The sequence below is a fragment of the Gracilinanus agilis genome, chromosome 3 (assembly GCF_016433145.1).
Source record: "Gracilinanus agilis isolate LMUSP501 chromosome 3, AgileGrace, whole genome shotgun sequence".
Taxonomy (NCBI): domain Eukaryota; kingdom Metazoa; phylum Chordata; class Mammalia; order Didelphimorphia; family Didelphidae; genus Gracilinanus; species Gracilinanus agilis.
In genome coordinates, this window is record NC_058132.1 from 525,640,331 (window position 1) to 525,664,465 (window position 24,135).

General features: G+C 37.8%; 1 protein-coding gene across 1 annotated transcript in view; it reads right to left on the minus strand.

Moving 5' to 3' along the window:
• Nucleotides 1-23,560, minus strand: part of UBAC2 (UBA domain containing 2) — a 284,290-nt gene extending 260,730 nt beyond the window's left edge. The window contains exon 1 of the mRNA XM_044670551.1: nucleotides 23,517-23,560. Coding sequence (XP_044526486.1) covers nucleotides 23,517-23,547 — 31 coding nt within the window. The 5' untranslated portion in view covers nucleotides 23,548-23,560. The remainder of the gene's footprint in view (nucleotides 1-23,516) is intronic.
• Nucleotides 23,561-24,135: the final 575 nt, after the last annotated feature.

The window sequence follows — 24,135 nt, forward strand, 5'->3', positions numbered from 1 at the left end:
AGTCTAATTGTGACAGCCAGGTGTGTCAATCTAGAACAAAACAATCCTCTAGGACCTCCAGGAACTGATACAGAGTGAAAGGAGCAGAACCAGGCGAACATTGTACACAGAGACTGATACACTGTGGCACAATCAAATATAATGGACTTCTCTGCTAGCAGCAATGGGGATCCAGGACAATTCTGAGGGACTTATAAGAAAGAACACTATCCACATCCAGAGAAAGAACTGTGGGAGCAGAAACACAGAAGAAAAACAACTGCTTGATCACATGGGTCGACGGGGATATGATTGGGGATGTAGACTCTAAGCAATCACCTTAATGCAAATAATAATAATATGGAAATAGGTCTTGATCAATGACACATGTAAAACCCAGTGGAATTGTTCTTTGGCTATGGGAGGGGGTGGGAGGAGTGGAGGGAAAGAACATGAATCATGTAACTATGGAAAAATATTCTAAATGAATTAAATAAATAAATGAACCTTCAAAAAAAACCAATCCCCTAAGAAGCTAGGTTGACAGAACTTATAAATTTTTAAATCTTCAATCCTTTTTTCCCCATCTCTTCCCATACTAAAAAAAAGAACTACTTTTCAAGCTCTTAATCATTTTTCCAAAAGACTCCCTTCCCCATGCTTTGACTTTTTCTCCTTCAAGACTGATTCCTAAGCAAACTATTACACAAAAATATTCACTGTTTTTAGACTTCTGGACTAATTTTATTTTCTATCATCTGTTCCCCTTCGTTCAGTTCTCCTTTTCCTTCTTTTTTTTTTTTTTAAAAACCACTTGCCTTCTGTCTTAGAATCAATACTAAATATTGGTTCCAAAGCAGAAAAGCAGGAAGGGCTTGGCAATCGGGGTTAAGCAACTTACCTAGGGTCACACAGCCAGGAAATGTCCCAGGACCTCCTATCTCCAGGTCTGACCGTCTTTCCATTGAGCTACCTAGCTACCTCTCTCCTTTTCTTTTTAATGCTTTCCTCTTTTTTGATGGCATGCCATGTACACATTTTGCTCTAAAGCAGTGATGGGCAAATTACGGCCCGTGAGCCAGATGGGGCCCCCTAAAATGTTCTATCCGGCTGGGTGACATCATTCCTAATCTGACAATTACAATGAGTAGGATACAGTACAATGAAACTTCGAAAGAGTTGCCTTAGAAACAGATTGACAGATGAGCATTTCCTTTCCTTTGGCCCCCTCTTTAAAAGTTTGCCCATCACTGCTCTAAAGTATAAATTAGGATCTTCTAAGATAGGATAATGGCAAGTGCTAAGCAATTGGGGTTAAATGATATGCTCAAGATCACACAGCTAGAAAGTAACTAAGGCCACATTAGAACCTAGGTCCACTTGGCGCTCTATCCACTATGCTATCTAGTTGCCTCAATGATTACTTATTTAAATGAATTCACAGACAAAAAATTGCTAATGTGAGTGTAATTGAAATGGTCATCTTCCCTTAGAAATAACTGCTTCAAATATAGCATTTCAGTGCCTGCAAGATTAAAATATAGTATTTGGAACTTGCATCACTTTAATATATTTATTGTATAACTCTACTTAAGATAATTTCCTGGTATATAAAAAAAAAGAAAGAAAGAATAACCTTTTTTACTTGTCATGCTTCCTCACCAGCTTGGCCACTTTTTTGCTACTACATAGAATCCTTCATTTCATATTCAACCCTTGTTAACTCCCCAATATCAGATTTCTAATTCCTGTACAGGTATAGGTTGAAAGTGAAGCCTTTTAAATTGGGACATTAATGCACTGCTGGTGGAGTTGTGAACTGATCCAACCATTCTGGATGGCAATTTGGAACTATGCTCAAAGAGCAATAAAAGACTGTCTGCCCTTCGATCCAACCATACCATTGCTGGGTTTGTACCCCAAAGAGATCATTGATAAACAGACTTGTACGAAAATATTTATAGCCGTGCTTTTTGTGGTGGCAAAAAACTGGGAAACGAGGGTATGCCCTTCAATTGGGTAATGGCTGAACAAATTGTGGTATATGCTGGTGATGGAATACTATTGTGCTCAAAGGAATAATAAACTGAAGGAATTCCATGTGAACTGGAAAGATCTCCAGGAATTGATGCAGAGCAAAAGGAGCAGAGCCAGAAGAACATTGTACACAGAGACCAATACACTGTGGTAAAATAGAATGTAATGGACTTCTGTACTAGCAGCAATGCAATGACCCAGGGCAATTCTGAGGGATTTATGGAAAAGAACACTACCCACATTCAGAGGAAGAACTACAGGAGAGGAAACACAGAAGAAAAAAACAACTGCTTGAATACATGGGTTGATGAGGATATGATTGGGGATGTAGACTCTAAAGGACAGTGTAACTATCAATAATATGGAAATAGGCCTTGATCAATGTTAACACGTTAAAACCAGTGGAAATGGCACTGGCTATGGGGGGAGGGGGGTGAAGGGGAAAATAAAAACATGAATCATGTAACCATGGAAAGTTTTTCTAAAAAATAAAAAATAAATATTTTTTTAAAAAAAGGAAAGTGATGCCTTTTAAGTTACATCTCATTCAGATTCTGGGATTCTGCTGTTATACTAAGTTATGAGATTGAGTCCATTGTAAATACATATTCTCTGCCTTTGGCTGGGTCTTCAGTGTTGATTGATCATCCTTTCATTTAAATTTGTTTTTCCTTTAACATTCCCCTCAGTAGCCATTTTTTCCTATTTCTATGACTTCAAACCACCAATGCTATACATACTTTTGGGGCAAATAATTCCATCTTTTAAATTACTAAAATCAAAGCCATCACCCCCTCCTCTGTATGTTTTTTTTAATCATCATATTTTCCTCCCATTTTCTCTTCTTTCTCCCTTCCTCTATCATAGAAAAAAGTAACTCCAGTCAAATCATGTGCCCTTTGTGCCTTCCTCAACCTTGTTCCAATGGTTCTGTATTCTCTAATTGTCAATCTTTCCCTTATAATGGGAGTGCTACATGAGAAGGCCTATCAATGACTACCCAGAACTTTCAACTTTGGACACTCTTCTTTTTAGGATACTAGAGAAACTGGCAAAAAAAAAAAAAAAAAACAGAATGTAATTCTATGGTCAGTTTTCTAGTGTGTATTCCCTTCACAAGTCAGATTCCATTAAAGTAAATTTCTTAAAACTTCTGCATTTACTGATTCATTTAATGTTTAAATATTGAAGTTCACTATAATAGGAAATCCTATGTAAATAGGGATAGTATCTAATATGAGAAACAGAGCATTTGCATCATTAGAATGCTAATACCTAGTTGATAAATGTTCATATTTTTTTTCTTTTTGCATTTAAACAGACCTAGACTGTTTGGGTTATTATGAAATCCTTAGGCCCTGCAAGTTCACATAATAGTTTGCTAGTTACTTCAAAATCCCAAGTCACTTAGAATAACTCCTTTCTTGGGAGTTTTAATCATCTCTGGGCTTCCTCTGACCTTGTTTTACGATTTTTATAAGTGAGTTTACTTGTCCTGTGAGGTGAATATGCAGTTCCATTTGGACTTCCCTTGAAAGAACAAATATCCACTTTGGGGTGCCATTTAGAATAAGGACCCACAATGGGGATATGATTGTGGATGTAGACTCTACCCTAATACAAATATTAATAAAATGGAAATAGGTTTTGATCAATGACACATATAAAATCCAGTGGAATTGCTCTTGGCTTCAGGAGGGGGATGGGAGGAGGGGAAGGAAAGAGCATGAATCATGTAACCATGGAAAAATATTCTAAATTAATTAAATATAAATTTTCGAATAAAAAAAAGAATAAGGATCCAAAGGAAATCTTCTGGTGACTTTACAGAAATTGCCTATGATAAACGCATCCCTAAAGAAATTCTGGTATACCCTACAGAAAGAGACATTGAGAAATTTTATCCAGACCCCAGCTGGAGGATTTTATATACTGATGAAACCTTGGAAGAGTTTCACCCAGGATAGTTAGTTTCTCAAGGAAAGTGAGGAATGTGACTTCCAGTCCACCAACATCCATGATTACTGGATGGAGAGAGAATGTCACTGGTTCTGGTATTGGATAGTGATTTAATTTTCTTGAGACAAGAAGCTTCATTGTCTTTTTCTTTAGGAGTCACTCAGTGAATGAACACAACTTTGTGAATGTGGGTCCAAAACAGAGAAGGAGCTTCTAAAGGAACAAAGAGAAGGAGAAATAGCTCAGTCCCCTGAGACTGAAATTGTTTTGTAGGAACCAAGTCAAGTCTGGCTGGTTTCTCTCCTGAGAATGTAGGGATGATTCCTGGTCAACACCAGGACCTAAATCCAATGTGGAGAGAGTATCATGTCATTTGGAAAACTCTGAAGGAACCACATTTCCTTCTAAGACAAGAAGCCAATTTTTTTTTTTTTTTTTTTTGCCTTCTTTGATTTTGGGTTTAGTTAGAGCCATAGTTGAATCTTCAAAACTCTAAGGAAAATTGTGGAGTTTTACCTGTACATTTGGTATTATATAAGGCTCTTTTGAGACCCTTTCTTGTATAACACTGTGAAAGGCCTCCCCCTAAACTATATATGACTGTTCTGGATTGGGGACATGGACAATATGTTCAAAATACACCCCTGTTCATCTTCCAAGGAAGTTAAATTTTTCAAATAGGGGAGAAAGTATAATGAGTCTGGTGCATGCCCAGATCCCATAAGCTTACTAGATGCAAACTTTATACATGAAATGCATGAGGGAAAAGGCTTCCAGGAAAATCATGATGATGTATAAAGGGAAGTCTTTTGGGACATGGGAAGCATGTATAGATAAAACAGTTAGCTAACCATGTGGTTGGGAGGGGATTTTTCTGACTGGCTATTTGGTGAGTAAATCTAGGGGTATTCAATAACTCTTTTTCTCTCAGCACCTTCTGCAAAGACTGGAGCTTCCACCCCTTTAGGTCAAGATGTCAAGTCACAGGAATCCAAGACAGATATTATAGCCAGCCTAACATTAATATCCAAAGCAGCAGGGAACCATCTTTGAGACTGATCTCCTAAACCAGTGATGGCAAACCTTTTAAAGACGGAGTGCCAGGCCCCATTCCCAACCCAACCCCCAAGACCAAGTGCCCACACAGGAGAGGGAGAAAGGACTCTCTTTGGGCTGCTGGGCAGGTGAAGTGAAAAAATGTCATCAGGCACAGTGAAAAGGGGTAAGGGAGCAGCTCCTCTTGAGTCTCTCAAGGCCTTTATAGTAATGAATGGGGAGGGGGGGGAGGGGGAAGTGCCCACAGAGAGAGCTCTGCATGCCATCTTTGAAACCCATGCCATAGGTTCACCATTAATGTCCTAGATCCATGTCAGTAAAAGTTGAATAGAAGGGCTATCCAGTAACAATGATAACTTTAGGATAGACACTCAGTAGGACCAATGTTATTGAGTAACTGAGGTAAGTTTGAGCCTATTCACCCAGAGCCTTAGTTGATAATATTTTCAGAGATTTAGCTAAAAATGATTGTATATTTGTTTTTGCTATATTTTTTGTAGTAAATATTCCTTCATAATACCTACTAGATGTTATGTGTTAAAATGGAAATGGTGCTAGTTACAGGCTCCTAACAATAAGAGCAATATGGGCTGGTAGGGGCTCAAATGCTATAGAGGTGGAGGAGACATCCTACAAAAACTCAGGGTACCATAGAACCGGGCAGGTAAAGTAGCATACCTGACTCTGAGGGAGGTAGGGAAGGAGGCCAGAGAGTATACAGTAGACCCTTTTCCACTGGCTCCTTCCCCATGGCCTACAGATAGACTTGTCTTTTCATCCTAAAACAAATCAACCACAATAGTTACAACCACATGTTCAATGCCACTGCCAAACTGAATTACTCACTTAAAAAAATGTATTCCACATCCCACTTCTCTACCTTTGCTATACCTAGAATGCTCTCCCCTAGAGTACCATCTTTTGCAATGCTATCTATATTATGACTTCTAGGTTGTGTCACTTTTTCCATGTAGCCTTCCCTGAACCTCCCATCTAAAAGTAATCTCACCTTCCACTCTGTATCTCTTAGGGATTTAACATTTTCCATTTGCTACATAAGTGTCTCTGTAGATGTCAGGTGCCCCCTCCCCCTCCCAGAACCATTGGCTTCCTGAGAACAAGGAACATGCCTATACTTCACAGAATCACATTCTCACAGTCAGAAAGAACCTCACAGGCCACTTTGCCATAAATACTCATTCATTTGTAACAGAGTTAAAGAGTTCCATGACTGATCAGGAGAATGTGGACTTTACAAAGCACCAAAGGTGGGTAATCTTGAAAAAGACACTTAACCTTAGGGTATACCAGCTTCCCCACCTGTAAAATAAAAAGTTGACGTCTATCAGTGTTTCTCAACTCTGGAAGCAGGCCCCAAGCAGTCTAAAGAGGGTATCTTCCTTAGCTGTTGGTGTTGCCTGGCTAAAATAATTACATGATCAAAATGTTTGCTTCTTACCAGTCTAGAATCAAACACTAAAAACACCCAGAGCATTCAACTGTTGGAATAGATTGGAAGATTTTTGCTACTATTGTTTTACTATAAATTTATCTTGTAGTAACAACCATTATGTATAAATCGAGAGTTTGAAGAGATAAGTAAAAGGTCAATAATCAAGACTGGTGAATAAAATAAATTCCCACAAACCTAGTTCAAAAGCCAAATTCCTAATATAAGAAAAATACAAATGATATCTCTAATTTGTATTTATAACTAATATATCTGATGCAGTTTATTCAATGTTAACAAATTTTTTAATTCTCTAGTTCCACCAAAATTACAAATAAAATTGGTCCCTTTAAAAATATAATTCTTAAAAAATGCTGAGTGAAAATGTTATGAACTGAAAGAACTTCCCAAAATTCATATTTATATAAATTAAATAGAAATTGCGAACTGTAGTAAAGCATCTTTAAACTATGACATCTGGGTCTCACTTTCCTAAAAAGTAAAATGAAGTGGAATAAAGTGATCCCTAAAGTTCCTCCCAATATTGTTCCCTGATTATTGTCATACTTAAAATACTTTCCACCTCTCCAAATAAGTTGGTTGTAGTATTATCATATTCAGAATATTTTTAAATCTTACTTTTAGATCAAAATGGACCTGCTATGTTGATACCATTAGTAGTAAATATTTTTTAAATCATGTTAAAAGATTTTATTATAGGTATAACAACCACATTTTGTTTAACGCTGGAAAGAGTTTGAGAGTCATTGGCCTTTGAAATCTAAAATCCTTTCCAGAACTAAATTAGTTTTGTTCATGTGATTTTTCCCTGGGGGCGACTGACACATTTACAACCTATACTGTGGTTTGTGAGCTTGCTGAAGTATATAAAAACAGTCAAGCTGTTTCCTCTACCTTAAAGTCTTCCAAACATTAAAAATGAAACAATTAAAAGTGTGGTTGACTATATTTTTTATATGAAATTTATAACCAGGTTTTAATAAAACCCAAAAAAGGGTAATAAAATTCTCATCTCTAACCAAGGAAGCTTTCTATCCTCTGGCAAAAGAGATAAATACTAAATCTGTGATGTTGTCCAACTGAAGTCTAGAGCATCGTCCTAAAGTACATCATTAGAAAATTTCCTGGCATTTTAATCTTATGGGTATAAGTGTAACAGTCACAGACTACTATGTGTTATATAGGTCATATACAAGTGCATATTTATATAATGCTTTAAGATATGGAAAATACTTCACATACATTATCTCATTTGACCCTCACAATAATCCTGTGAAGTAGGTGTTATTGTCCTCCTGATTTTATGAAGGAGGAAATTAAGACTGAGAATGGATAAGTGGCCTGGCAAAGACATTTAACTAAAAAGTGCCTGAGGTAGGATTTGAAACTGGAATTTCTGAAAGATAAGCGTAGGGCTCTGGCTGTGCTACAGCCCATGGAAATCATTGTGACAGGTCAATCACTTACTTAGGACCCTTCACCTCCCTGGGGTTTCCACATCCTCATTATAAAATTATGTCATGATTTGGGGACATGGCTCTCTCCTGACTCTCCTCCTACCTGACTATTCCTTCTCTGTCTCCCAGGCTGGATCCTCCTCCAGGTCACACCCTCTAACCACAGATGTCCCTCAGGGATCTCTCCTGGGCCTCTTCTCTTCTCCTTGGGTCCTATTTCACCTGGTGATCTCATCAGCTCTCAGATCTACTTATCCCATACCAGTCTCTGTTGACCTCCAATCTCACATCTCCAAATACCTTTTAGACATTTTAAAGTGAAAGTTCAGTAGACATCTTAAATTAAATATGTCCCAAACAGAACTCATCATCTTTTCCCCTAAACCCCACCCCACACTCACCTTTCCTAAAGGAAAACCTCATCTTTTTGTTCTTACAAATTTCCAAGCTGGGAGTCACCCCAAATTCCTCACTGTCCCTAACAAGCTGTTGCCAAGGCCTGTGGATTTCACCTTTGCAACACCTCTGGAACCCATCCCCTTTTCTCCTCTTGGCACTGCCCCCATTCTCAAGTTAGCCCTCATTATCCAATGCCTGGATTACTTCCATAGCCTGTGGATGAGTCTGCCTGTCTCAAGTCTCTGGCCACTCCAACCCATCCTTTATTCCAACATAAAAGTAGTTTTCCTAAAGTATCTGTCCATCTAAGGCACTTTTCCACCCACTTAATAAACTTCAGGAGCCCCCCACCTGTTGATTCTTCCTTGTTTCTATGAACAAGACATTCTATCTGTCTACCTCAAGATTCTCTCTGGCTTAAATGCCTTGAATGTTCTCCTTGCTCCACTCTATGACTGACGGGACTTCCTTTAAGTCCCACTTAAAATCTCACTTTCTACAGGAAGCTTTCCCCTATCCCTCTTAATTCCAGTGCCCTCCTTCTATTAATTATTTCTTAATTATCCTCTCTATAGCTGGCTTTGTACAGATTTGTTTCCATGTTTTACATATGTTGATTTAGTTTAAAACCCATATATTCCAAAATATTTATATCAACTTTCTTTGTGGAAGCAAAGAATCAGAAACTAAAGGGATGCCCGTCAATTGGGGAATATGATTTGTAATGGAATACTATTGTGTCATAAGAAACAATGAAAAGCTGTTGTTGTTTTTTAATTGGAAAGAACCATATGAGATAATGAACAGTGAAATGGGTAGAGCCAGGAGAACATTATACACAGTCACAGTACTAATACTAGAAGAAAACACTGAGAAGTTACCTCCAGAAAGTGAACAGAAAGGTAAAACAGGAAAGATAATTTATATGAACATATTGGTCTCCATGACAATATGTGATGTGGGGAGAGTAAGGAGAGGCAGGGACACTAGTGGAAGGGATCTATTATGTAGATATGAAGAAAAGTAAGTTAAACGTATAGGAGATTTCATTTGTGTAATATCTTCTTTTTATTTATAATATGGAAATGCCTGTTTTGTTTGGATTTGTAAACATTTGTAATAAAAATTGAAAATTAAAAAACAAAAACAAGTCCGTGCCCTATACTGATTCATATGAACTGTGAGAGATGGTTCTTCTCCCATATTATGGTGGAACAACTTTCTAAGCTTTTGTTCCTCTTATTCCTGTGACTCCAATTCCACACCTGATGTGGTAAAATCCTTTTCTCACCACAATCCATTTAACTATGGCTGTGCTTTTATCTTTGGGGTTTTTTGTTTTGTTTTGTTTTGTTTTGTTTTGTTTTGTTTTAAATCCTCACTTTCTGTCTTAGAATTGCTGACTAGCTGTGCCTCCTTAATTTTAGTGCTTTCCACTCTGTTGATTATTTCCATTTAACTTGTACATAATTCATTTGTACATAGTTTTATTTGTTGTTGTTTTTACATGCTGCCTCCCCCATTAGACTATGTGAGCAGGGACTATCTTTTGCCTTTCTTTGTACCTCCAGTGCTTAGCAAAGGATCTGGCACATAGGCACTTAATTAATGTATGTTGACTGACTGATTCTCTCCTCTCATGTCTCCATGAAACATTAGGTCAGAAAAAAAAAAAAAACATATTCCTTCCTTCTTGTTGACACTTCCAGACTTTTCCTCAATCTTATCACTCCCTCACTTGCCTTCAGAGCCTCCCAGACACTGAGCTCGCTCTAGCATTGTGTATATCAACCTCATCTATGGGGACATCCCTGGAAAGTCTGACTGAAAGTAAGGGAACTCCTCCATGGCCATCAAAACGTCTCCATTTGCTGTAACTGATGGTTCCACATATGGATGGTGCAGTGCTGGCTGGTGGAAAATGTCTTCTTCATATTATCAGGCCAAAATTCACACAAGCAGCAGACCACTGATCTGTGCTCTGCTGCATCTCCATCTCACAGGCTACACTGAACATACAAATCATTTGCAAAAAGAAAGTCACACACTAACATATGTCTGCAGATGTAGATATGTATATGTTTGTTAGCTGTCTGTATATCTTAGAAATCAAATCCTTGTCTGAAAAATATGATACAAAACTATTTTACCCATTTGGCTACTTTCTTCCTTATTCTAGATGTATTAATAATTTTGTTAGTGCAAAAGCTAGTTTCATTTAATCAGAGCTATCTATTTTTTGCAATTTCATTTATCCCTCATTTAATTAATACATTTTCTACCTATGACTGTGATCAAATTATGCTTTGGGCAATAGTATAATTGTTGTAATAAGGGACATTTACTTAAGGTTTTGGGGGTTGTAGAGGGTGGCACATACATTACTTCATGTGATCCTCGTAACCCCCACCTATGAAATGGGTACTATAGTATTATTATTCCCATCTTACAGATGAGGAAACTTAGGCTCAGAAAGGTTAAATGACTTGTCCACAGTCATACAAGTTTTAGGAGTTGAATTCCAATTCAAGTCTCTCCACAAGCTCTAAGCCAAGCATTCCTTCCACTATACCACATTACCTCTTTATACATACAGTCTTCCAGTGAGAAGAAAATTCAATACTTTAACTACTCAGATGGTTAAATTCTATTGTTTGGTTGGGTTTCTTTTAAGCAGTCATGCTAGTTATACTTTACAAGTTTTATTTCTTTATTTGCATACAAGAAAACATTTTTTCTACAACTGATCATGCTATTGCTAGATAAAATTCGTAAAAATTCTAGCAACTTGCTTTCATATTTATTTTGTCACTGGCATAATATTAAATGATTATCCCAAAAGAATTCATCTACCTACTAGATTTTATAGATGAGGAACATATCAATCTATCCATACTAATGATATATAAAAATGAAATAGTTCTCAAAGAAATAACTTTGAGGAAATTAATATACACAGGCACACACACTTATACATGCATTTTGTATAAATTTATGTTTATATATGTAAAAGAATGATTAAAATATAGAATGTGTAGACTGCCTTCTAAAAGTTATTTTTAAAGTTACTTTAAAAAAATAAATACCTTACTAGTATGCACTCATAATGTTAGGGTGAGTCAACGATTAATTTCCTATCTTAACCAGTGAAGAAGGAAGTGGTTCAAACATAAGAAACCAAGTAGTGATCAAGTGGAAACTAAAAAAAACTTATTAGCCCACCTTTCTGCCATAAAACTTCTCACTCTTCAAACAAAAAGTTACAAATAATATAGTAGCTAAAAGGAGAAATGCAAAAAATCAGCTGCTGTAACAGTATATAATATACACACACATATGTACATACACACAAATGTATTGCATGTATTTTACATACTATTCAAATATAATCAAATATATATATGAATATATAAGTATATGTTTTATACATTTACATACTATAATACAGAGTGTCCTAAAATTCTTAGTGTAGTTTTAAGCTTAAAGCTTAATTATTGTTTTTTTAGTTCTGTTCATTGAATGAATCCTGAAACACCAATCACCTGCCCTCAGTTCTATATCTTATCTATCAGAACAGCATGCCAGACTTGGTCAAAAACTTTGCTAATATCTAGGTAAAGCATATCTGGTTTTTTTGATCTACCAATCAAGTAACCTTGTAAAAAAAAAAAAAAGGAAATGAGGTTATTTTGGAATGATTTCTATTTGGTGAAGTTCTGTCTGCTCTCAAGGTCATATACTATTAAAGATGGATAAATGTAAATATTCTACCTCAATGTCTCCACCCAAACAGTTGTAAAAGCCTCCCAACTGGTCTTCATGATTCTATTCTGCCCTATCTCCAAACCATTCATCAGGCACAATAGTGAAACTCTTCTTAAAGCACAGATCTGATCAAGTGAATCACCTACCCAAGAAGTTAACAATGGCTCCCTATTGCCTCCAGAATGGTAATAATAATAATAGAGCTAACATTTATCCCATTATTTTTCAGTTATTTCAATTGTGTATGACTTCATGATCCCATTTGGGAAAAATAAAACAAAATATCAATCTAAAATTTTAAAATAATACTATTCAGTGCTTTCTGTGTCCTAGTACATAGTATTCCTGGTACAGAGGGATGAGTGCTTGGTAAAGTCTCTGAGTATATATTTTATTTTTCCCAATAACAATGTAAAAACAATTTTAACCCTTATTCTCCCCACTTCCCTTCTCTGAGATAATAAGCAACTTGATTTAGGTACATACACATGAAGAAAATAAAGTGAAAAGTGGTATACTTCAGAAATAAAAATTTTAACAGAGAGGAAAAGACTCAGTGTTGCTATGGGACTCATCCCTGAATTAGCTCTGATTAGTCAAGATCACCAGCTAGCTCAAGTCGTAATTAGTACAAAACTAGAAGAATAATCAAGAAAAAAACATGCTAACTGAAACTCAGTTTTAACCTATTTAGACAAGTTGTTAATGAAAAATGGGTAATGAGCAGTTAAAATGACATCTACATCAATTATACTATTCCTATATCTATAACCTATATCCTATATTCCTATAACCAATGTAAATTAATTGCCATAAGGAGCCCAAAATAATTTAGAAAGTACCTTAGTCAGTAAATGCTGAATTTATTTCCCAAAATAGAAAAAGATGCAAAGCAAAGGCAATATTTGTTTGAAATATAAATTCACTTATAACATCTTACCAAGCAGTCGGGCACTTACTATATGCCAGTACTGTGCAAATGCTTTATTTATAATCATTATCTTATTTGATCTCTATAACAATTTTGGGAAGGTGGTATTATTATCCTCATTTTACAGATGGGGAAACTGAGGCAAAGTTTCATTACTGACTTGGCCAATGTTAAATCATGTCTGAGGTTGAATGTAAACTCAGATCTTCCTGACTGCAGGTGAACACCTTGGCTTCCCAAGTAATGAAAGATTAAGGTTAAAAGTGTCTGAGTTGAGAAACTAATTCAATTAAAATTTGGCAAAACTAAACAAGATCTCAACTCTGCTCTGACTCCTGCCGTCCATTTTTAAAGCTACTAGCTTTTTTCAGGCTCTCATCACATCCTACTCAAAACTGAAATGGCCTTCCAGGTACAAGCCTCTTGCTGATCTAGTCATCCACATACTGCTGTCTGATTTCCTTAAGCACAGATTTGGCCCCGTCGCTCCTACTCAAATCCAGTGGCTTCTTCCTATTGCCACAAGGATAGATAGAACTTCCTCTATTTAGCTTTTAAAAGTCCAACATGATCTCACCCCCACTCATCTCTCTAGCCTCAGTGGGCATCACTTCCACTTTCTGAGAAGCGGTCAAATAGGCATTCTCTGCACCTGACAATGTAACACTGCATCTTCCAACTCCAAGTCTTCCCTTTCATAGTCCCTTTCTTCCTTTAAGACACTGCTCAGCAGCTTCTCTGCATGAAGTCTTCCCTGATCCCCCCACTCCCAAACTACTTTGCATTTAAGTATTTGGTACATATTTGTATTTCTTCACTTTATACGTAGGCTGTATGTTTTTGCTTATATGGCAAGCATGTTTTCTTAAGTTATCTCTTTTTGCTTCTCTTTTTTGGAATTGTACTTCAGTTCTAACAGCTGTCCTTTGTTTTGTTCCTTTGGGGAGATATTCAAGCTTTTCTATTGGGCCAATTATTTCTTCTGCCCAAGCCATAAATTATTCTCTCCAATTCTCATTTCTCTTTTAAACACTCAGGAAGAGCTTGTAGCTGTTCCAACTTCTCCAAATTCACAAGTTAATCTGCCTCATTAGGTGCTGAATCTTTTTCCTTTGTTTTAGAGTATTTACACATAATGCCCAAATGTTGATGTCTTCCCTGATGGTTCATCTGCTTCAGCTTCTCTGATCAAGACTATTGAGATTTCTTCCTACAGAGATCTTTCATAATTTTAGTATTGATTTGTTCCTTTTTTCCCACTGCTGCTCACTTTCTGACTCCATCTGTTGGTGGCTTCCTTGAGGGCTGGAACCAAAGCATCTCAGTCTCCTCCCACACTTCACAGTTTATCTCCAGCCTTAGTTTCTACCCCAGACTTGATTTTTTTTTTTTAAAGAAAACCCTTACCTTCTATCTTAGAATAGACCAGAGAGACAACTGAGCTTACTTTATCTCTAGTGCACCATTTGTTCTGGTGAGGTTGGAGAAGCTGTGAGGATCAGGGAAAATTTCTAGTTGCATGATCCAGAAATCTTGTATATATAATGTATACTTGTTTCTCTCATTAGAATGTAAGCTCCTTTTGAGTTGAACATTACAATATTTCTATTCTCACTGCCTAGCAAAGTTCTTGCCACATAGTAGGGGCTTAACAAATGCTTATTAAGAATAAAAAATAACAAGAAAATGTTTCTGCAAAGATTTTTATAATAAAATTTGATCTCACTAGCAAGGAGAGCCACGTCACCATAATAAGACGCAAACTTCACAGACTCAGATGTGCTTGCAAAGGAACAATAAATGATACTAAGTGAACTATGGGGAGCAAAGCAGCTGAACTAGACTAAGCAATTGTAGAAACCAGGGGTGAAGTGAAACACATGAAGGCATTTAGGGAATGATTTATAAGGCATTTTTAAAGGAATATTTAAAATTAATATTTAAAAAAAAGGAAAAGCAACTGAGAAAATAAATACTAGCCTATTTATCTATTTCCCCATCTATAGGAAATTTTCTTAAGAATCATTTATATAGCCTAGCAGTACCAAATCTTAAAATGTACTATAAGGCAGTGGTCATCAAGACAATATGGTACTGGCTAAGAGACAGAAGGGATGATCAGTGGATAAAACTTGGGGTAAGTAACCTCAGCAAGACAGTCTATGATAAACCCAAAGAGCCCAGCTTTTGGGACAAAAATCCACTATTTGACAAAAACTGCTGGGAAAATTGGAAAACAATATGGGAGAGATTAGGTTTAGATTAACATCTCACACTCTACACCAAGATAAAATTCAAAATGGGTGAATGACATATATAAAGAAGGAAACTATAAATAAATTAGGTGAATACAGAATAGTATATTTGTCAGATCTTTGGGAAAGGAAAGATTTTAAAACCAAGCAAGAATTAGAAAAAATTACAAAATGTAAAATAAATAATTCTGATTACATTAAATTAAAAAGGTTTTGTACAAACAAAACCAATGCAATCAAAATTAGAAGAGAAGTAACAAATTGGGAAAAAATCTTTATAACAAAAACTCTGACAAAGATCTAATTACTCAAATATATAAGGAACTAAAGCAATTGTACAAAAAAATCAAGCCATTCTCCAATTGATAAATGGGTAAAAGGACATGAATTAGGTAATTTTCAGAAAAAGAAATCAAAACTATCAATAAACACATGAAAAAGTGTTATAAATCTCTTATAATTAGAGAAATGCAAATTGAAACAACTCTGAGGTACCACCTCACACCTAGCAGATTAGCTAACATGACAGCAAAAGGAAAGTAATAAATGTTGGAGGGGATGTGGCAAAATTGGGAAATTAATGCATTGCTCTTGAAGTTGTGAACTGATCCAACCATTCTGGATGGCAACTTGGAACTATGCCCAAATGCCTTTAAAAGACCGCCTACCTTTTGATCCAGCCATAGCACTGCTTGGTTTGTACTCCAAAGAGATAATAAGGAAAAAGACTTGTACAAAAATATTTATAGCAGCCCTTTTTGTGGTGGCAAAAAATTGGAAAATGAGGGAATGTCCTTCAAATGGGGAATGGCTGAACAAATTGTGATATCTGCTGCTGGTGGAATACTCCAGGAATTGATGCAGAGTGAAAGGAGCAGAACCAGGAGAACATTATACATAGAGAATGATACACTGTGGTAAAATCGAATGTAATGGACTTCTCTGCTAGCAGCAATGCAATGATCCAGAACAATTCTGAGGGACTTATGAGAATTCAGAGGAAGAACTGTGGAAGTAGAAACACAGAAGAAAAACAACTGCTTGAACACATGGGTTGATGGGGATATGATTTGGGATGCAGACTCTAAACGACCACCCCAATGCAACTACCAATAATATGGAAATAGGTCTTGATCAATGATACATGTGAAACCCAGTGGAATTGCACATTGGCTATGGTGGGGAGAGGGGGGAGGGTGGGAGAGAACATGAATCATGTAACCATGGAAAATATTCTAAAAATTTTTTTTGAATTAAATTAAATTTTAAAAAAATTTTTAAGAATTATTTATATACTCAATGACAGAATCATCAATATCAATAAGCAGATCATCTGGGAATAGGCACTCTTGAACAAATAATATTTTCTAGTGGAACACTCTTTATCCTCAAATAATTAACTAAAAGGTGAAGAGAATTAGAGTCCACTACAAGTATTCTGTATTATTTTAAAAAATAGATTTTACGGAGTGGAATACTACTTTAAAGGTCTCTTCCAACAAGGTGCTATCCATCCACTTATGTATGTGACTGTATAAAAATTATGAAGAACAAGCCAAGAAGCTGCTAGAATTCATGAAAAGTAAACTTGTAAAGATTCCTCAAAAGATAATGAGATAACTTTGTTAAACAACTCTCTGATCACAAACATTAAGAAGTAAAAAAGGTGGATAAATGCCCAACAATGTTGCTCACTACTATAGTAGAAAAAATCCAGTTCAAAGTCCAAGCTAAAGTGGATTCTCTATTCATTTTTATACTCTTCAAATGACAGAGATGGTTGCATTAAGCACCAGTACATAAAGGGATCAGTAGCCACTCAAAAGAGAGACCTAGCCATCCACACACAGTCAAGACCAAATGAATGAAAATCTAATGCCCTGTTTCTGATATGCCGCTAGATAGAAATGCACACAACCAATGGGGGAGACAAGTAAACCACACAGAAACAAGAAATATGTGTAATAATCTCCGAGGAAAGGTACTAACATTAAGAAGGATCAGAAAAGGCTTCTTGCAGAAAGTGGGATTTTAAGTGATTTGAAAGAAGCCAGGCAGCAGAGACAAGGAGGGAGGGAATTCCAAGCATGGGAGACAGCCAGTGAAAATAAAAAACTGAAAAATGAAGTGTCTTGTGCAACGAACAACAAGGAGGCTAGTGTCACTGGATCATAGTGACATCAAGGAGAGAGGAAAGTAAGAAAACTAAAAAGGAAGGAGGGGACCAGAGGCTGAAAGGCTGTACAAGACTGAGGATTTTGTATTTTATCCTGGAGATAACAGGAATCCCCTGGAGCTTATTGTTTAGGGGAGTGGGTGGCCTGAAAGGAAAACATATAAGAATACAAAGCATTCCCCAATTGACAAGTGGTCAAGGGCAATCCTTAGATGATGAAATTAAAACTATCTTTAGGGGGCAGCAAGATAGTTCAGAGGACTGAGAGCCAGGCCCAGAGATGGAAGGTCTTGGTTTCAAATCTGCCCTCAAACATTTATTAGCTGTGTGACCATGGGCAATTCACTTACCTCATTGCCTAGCTCTTACCATTCTTCTACCTTAAGGTGGGTTTAAAAAAAACAACTATTTTTAGTCGTATGAAAAAATATCATTTCAAATCACTATTAATTTGAGAAATGTAAATTGAAACAATTCTGAGGTACCACCTCATATCTATAAGACTAGCTAATATGACAAAATATCACAGTCTATGGTCATCTCACTCTCCTTCTACCTTACAAACCCAAATCCTGTTCTTTGTCCATACAATGACCTCTAAAGCCTTCACTTTTCTCCCAAGCCATCACCCCAGGCACTAGCTACATTCTACTCCTTTCTCCACCTTGTCCCTATGGTAGACTGGTTCATCTCTACACTGTCCTCTTCTCTCTCATCTCTTGTGCCATCAATCTTGTCCTGCCAAGCCTCAGCCTTGGATTACTCCCACTATCTCTGGTCTTCACTCCTACTCACATGTTGCTGAACAGAGATGGAGAAAAATCACATAACCATTCTATGTTCACTCTAAATTTGGGCTATAAGGAGATCTTTTTGTATGCCCTTCATTAACTCACAATTCCATTCTTCATGGTGGTTCTTCCAAACCTTTTCATCCTTCCTCAAATATCCCATGGTCCCCTCTCCCTCCACATTCTTAGCTGAGAATTTTGCTTCCTATTATACTGAAAATTGAGGTCATTTGCTGAGAGCTTCCTCTGCTTACCTCTTCCTTAATTCACATCACTCAGACACCTTCTGCCACTCTCCTCTACCTCTGGCTCACAAGAAGAAAGAGCCTTTCTTTTAGCAAAAACAAATCTCTTCACATGCAAAAGTGACCCAGTTTTATCCCATTTTGTCTAAAAGATTGACTCATCTATAATTCCCAATCTCATTTATCTTTTTTCCCCTCTCATTTATCTCCAATCTCTCCCTACTAGCTGCTTTCCTACTGTCTTGTCTACAAACACACATCTCTGCCATCCTCAAAAACCCATCATTTGATCCATCCACACCACTCTCCTTGCTCTTCCCTTTTGTAATTAAACTCCTTAAAAAGGAGTTTAATATCTATAACAGATGATTCCACTTCTTTTCCTCTTACTCCCTTATTAACTCTCTGTGGTCTGGCTTTTGATGTCATCAATTCAACCGAAATCTAATAGTCTTTTCTCAATTCACTTCCTTCTTGTCCTTTTTGCAGCTTTTGACACTGTCGAACATCTTGTACCACTCTCCTTCCTAGGTTTCCTTGCCACTACTGTCTCTTGGGTCTCCTCCTATTTATTTGAATATACCCCCTCAATTTCCTTTGCTGGCTCTTCATCCAGCTAACTCTAGGTATGCCATGGTACTCTGCCCTCTCTATATACAATTTCACTTGATGATTCCATCAGTTACCAGGGATATGCTGATGATTCTAAAAAGCACAAACCTCTCTGCTGACCTCCAAGCTCACATCTCTAACTGCCTATTAGGTTTCCTGAACTGGATATCCTAAAGACATCTTAGTATCCAAAACTGAACTCAACATTTTTCTCCACAAGGACCCTATGAAGTAGGTGTTATTATTATTCCCATTTCACAGTTGAGGAAATTGAGGATAGGAGAGGTTAAATGACTTGCCCAGAGTCATACAGTAAATAGTAAATGTCTATAACAGACAAAGAAAAGAAATAGAAAATAGGGAATACAAATCTGCCTATGTCACTCTCCTATTCAATAAAGTTCAGAGGCTCTCTATTTCTTCCAAGATCAAATACAAAATGCTCTGCTGGAATTCAAAGCCCTTCATAACCTAGCCTACCTTTCCAGTCTTCTTACATTTTTATACCCCCCCCCCACACACACACACACATACACATTCTCATCAATATGGTGGCACTGACCTCCTAGATCTATCCCTAATACCTGCAATGGTCTCCCACCTCAACTCTTCCTGATGACTCCCTTGGCTTCTCATAAGGCCCAACTAAAATTCCACCTTCTACAAGAGGCCTCTTAATTCTTATGTCTTCCCTATTCATTATTTCCTGTTTATCCTGTATATAACTTGCTTTGTATATATTTGTTTGCATGTTGTCTCCCCCATTAGACTGTAAGCTCCTTGAGGGCAAGAACTATCATTTTACCTTTTTTTTTTTTAATCTTCCAGGCACTTAACAAAAGATTTGGTACATAATAGATGCTTAATTGATTTTGATGTTGATTGATTGGGAAGTGAATGTAAATAAGAGGAAAATAGAGAAGAGAATTTAAAAGTTAACATTTAAATGAAATTGATAGTCAGAAAACAATACTTTTCTTGCATCATATTGAGCCAGTGCTGAAAATGACATATTAAATTTAATTCCAGTTCAGAGGATCATAAATTTAAAAGTCATCCAGTTCAACTCCCATATTTTACAAATGAAGAAAATGATGGCCAGAGTAATTAAGTGATTGGACAAAGTTCATCCAGATGGTAACTGAGCTGAGATTTATAGTAGGGTCTTCGACTCCCATTCTAGAACTCTTTCCATTACACCAAGGGCATGAGGCACCAATTTATTCAAACATGTCTAGTTTTTGAGCAATCATTTTTTTCTGCTACTCTTGGCCTATCCCATCTCTTTGCTGACAAAGCAATCTAAATTGTTTTAAAGCTGAAATATCTGGCCTCAATAAAGATTATTCACATGTGACACCAATTTATTTGAACTGTCTAGTTTTTGAGCAATTATTTTATTCGAACATATCCTCATATTATGTATAACAAAGTTGACATTCTTTATAGAATACTATAGTATGAGGATAATAATAATGGATAATAATGAAAGAGCACTCTAAACAGGCTATAAAACTACTAGAAAAAAGACCATTTTATTAGTAGGAATGGAAGATGTTATTTGCTTTGTTTAATTCAGTTCTAACATAAATTCTAGAAATGAAGTTATTAAATGTAGCTGGCATAAAAGTTATCATAAGGGATCCCTGACTTATTGATGTAAGTACTTCTTCCTCTACCCATAGAAATAATAATTTCTCTACATTATAAAAGGAATCTTCATGAGTTGTTAAGGCTAAAAAAATTAATTACTTGTTGGCCAATATTGTGAGAATCTTTCCCCCATTTAGTTATAGCTGAAACAAAGCTACCTTTTCAGTGATATTCAGTTAACATTTATTAAGCTCCCCTACTACATCGTATTTGCTCCACTGATGTCCTCAAGGTCCCAGGGTCATCTCTATACCCTGATAAGATAGGCAGTGGAGAATAAAACTTTAGTGGAAGTAGCATTCTAAAGCATATAGAAAAATTAAAAGTGGGAATGGGGGGAAGAATTTTCATAACTTTGATAAGGGTTTCTGTGTTCTTATTCAAACGCTTGGGTGTTTCATCTTATCAATATGGGTGTTTTCAGTGATGAAGATCAAGATCCCCACTTGCTCAGGCTTTGCAACTCTTGTCTATAGCATCACCACAATCAGAAAGTCATGAACACCTATTTAAACATGCATCTACTGTGTATAGGCACTGTTCTAATTTCAGGGGATACAAAGAAAGGCAAAAGACAGTTCTGGCTCTCAAGGAGAGCATAGTATAATGAGGAAGGCAACATGCAGAAACTATGTACAAATAAGTTATATACAGGATAAACTGGAATTAATTAACAGTGGGAAGGCACTAGAAATAAAAAGAAAAAGACTTCTCATAGCAGGGAAATCAGATGGTAGAAATGAAGAAGAAATTCCAGGCAAGAAAAATCCATCATTGAAAATTCGTGGAGAAGTAAGATGGAGTGTTCGGTTCAAGAAACGGCAAGGTGGCTGGTGCCACTGGACCACAAAGTACTTGGGAGAAGAATGTAAGAGGCAAGAAAACTGGAAAGGTTGGGGGGGGGGTAGTCAGTGCTAGGTTGTGAAGGGCTTGAATGCTGGGAGATTTACTATTTGATCCCAGAGGTGATACCGAGTCAGTGGAGTTTACTGAGGATTGGAAATGGGGGGGGTGGGGGGGGAGAGAATAAGTAAAAAATGTTAAGAAGGTAAAATTAATGGGTCTTGGCAACAGATTGGATATGGGGGGTGAGAAAGAGTGCCAAAGTAGATGATGACACCTCATTTGTGACTCTGGGTGACTAGTAGAATGGTAATGCCCTTAATAGTAAGAGAGGGGGCTAAGTAAGTAAGCAGCTAGGTGGCTCATTGGATAGAACACCAAGCCTGGAATCTGGAGGTTCTGGGTTCAAACATGGTCTCAAACACTTTTTAGCTTTGTGACCGTGGGCAAATCACTTAGCCCTGTCTGCCTAGCCCTTGCTCTTCTGTCTTAGTGTTACTATAAGAACAGAAAGTAAGAGTTTTAAAAAATAGAGAAGTAACAGAGAAGAGGATCAAATGAGATGATATATCAAGTGCTTAAAGCATTATATAAATGTTAACTAATATTATTGCAAATGTTAGTTATGTAAAAACTACTGTTTTTATTGCACACCTTGAAGTATCATATGAATGAAAGAATAAAGCATTTTTTAAACAGTTACTACGCACAGACCATTGTACTAAATTGGGGTACTAATAGAAAACTCAGACAGTCCCTGCTCCCAAGAAGTTTACATTCTAATGGAAAAGAACAAATATTTGCAAAGTTTGGCCATAAGACAGATATGAACATCTGGTAGTCCTTGGAGTGCATTGTTATATCATTATTCTATAAATGCTTGCTATTATTATTATGTCAAGGCTTAATTAAAGTTTATTTAACAAACAACATAGCCCTAGAGAATCCCAGGATCAAACCCTACAAATTAAGATTAAGTATTGTACACATACTTGCAAAAGGCTGTCCTCCTCTGCCCTCTATCTGCTGACCACTTGCATTCATTCAAGTGAAAATCTACAATACTATACTTAACTGCAAAAATCAGTTTGCCATCTCCTGAGAATTGTCCGAAACTCTCCCTCACTTAAAAGTTAATGTCACCTTTTAATCTAAGTACACAAAAAAGCAAAGATCATGGTAAAGAGGAATGAGAGGGAGAAGATATAAGTGTGGAACCAATTTGCTAACCAGTGAAAGAAATCCTCTTAGTCCTTGGGGCAAAATGTCAGTGTGGTCTGATGGGCCAGAAAGAAAGAAAAAAGATGAAGCAAGCACCAAGAGGGGAGTGGGGTCTCCCAAATGGACAGACTTCCCACATCACCTTCTTTACAGACTGGGCATCGTCACAGGCATTGGTGAAGGAGATACTGGTGGGCACACTAACTGGGAAGAGGAGGGATTCTCTATCTAGCAGACAGCCACATTTCAGTTCCCAGTTTGAATATGAATGAATCCAACTCCCAACCCCACCCCAGCCCACCAGGGAGGCACGAGAATGCACCCTCCCTCCTCCGAGGGCACAAGTCAGAGAGGGTCACAGTCAAAGGCCCTAGCTCCGCCGCCGGAGAGGAAGTAGGGAGCCCAGGAAGATTCCAGGAGCTCAGAGACCCGGTTAATTCCAAACAGAGAACCAGAGCGGGGCAGTCACGCCCACCCCGGTGCTCGCGAAGGTTAATCACGCCAACTCACCCCCAGTATTGGGGGTGGTGGGGTACCGGGGAGCTGGTACCCTCCGCCCCTCCCACATAACACACACCCTCCGAACCACACACCCACTTTCCCTTCCCCACCGCCCACCCAAAGCCAGCTTCGGGGCGGGGCCAGGGGGGCGCGGCCAGTACTCACAGAGCCCACTCGATCCAGTGCTGGTGAACATGGTCCCGCTCCCGAACCCCTGCTGGGGGGGAGGTCTACAGACTTGGCCAGGGGAGGGGGGAAACGAGAGAGGATGGGGGAGGGGCGCCTGCCGTGTGGGGGGAAGGGAGGGGGAGTGGAGGTGGGGAGATGGCGCTTTCGGCGCACGCGCAAACACAGCGGGGTCTAAAGTACCACCAGACTCCGCTACCCGCGGTCGGAAACACGAGACACCGACTGCCGGTCACTACACATGCGCACGCGCCAGGGCACACATGCACCGTGGGGCCGCCCCTCTTCCTGCTAGGGAAAGTGGAGCTCTACATTTCCGAGATTATGCTTCAGCCCAAGTGAATCGAAGTGCGAGGTGCTGTGAGACAGAGGATTGAAAGGGGGGGGGCGGGGGGCGGGGCCTTTATTGAGAGAACCTGGAAAATGAATGGACAAGACTGTGTCTGATTTGAGGTGACCCTCCCTCCTTGTTTATCGCTAGATTCTTCTAGTATGATCGGCCCCACCCCTTTAAATATCAATACTACAAAATACACCAATTCCTTCACTCCCGCTCTGCACTTTGGTATGTTCCAATGGTCTCGCCCCCCCCCCAAGC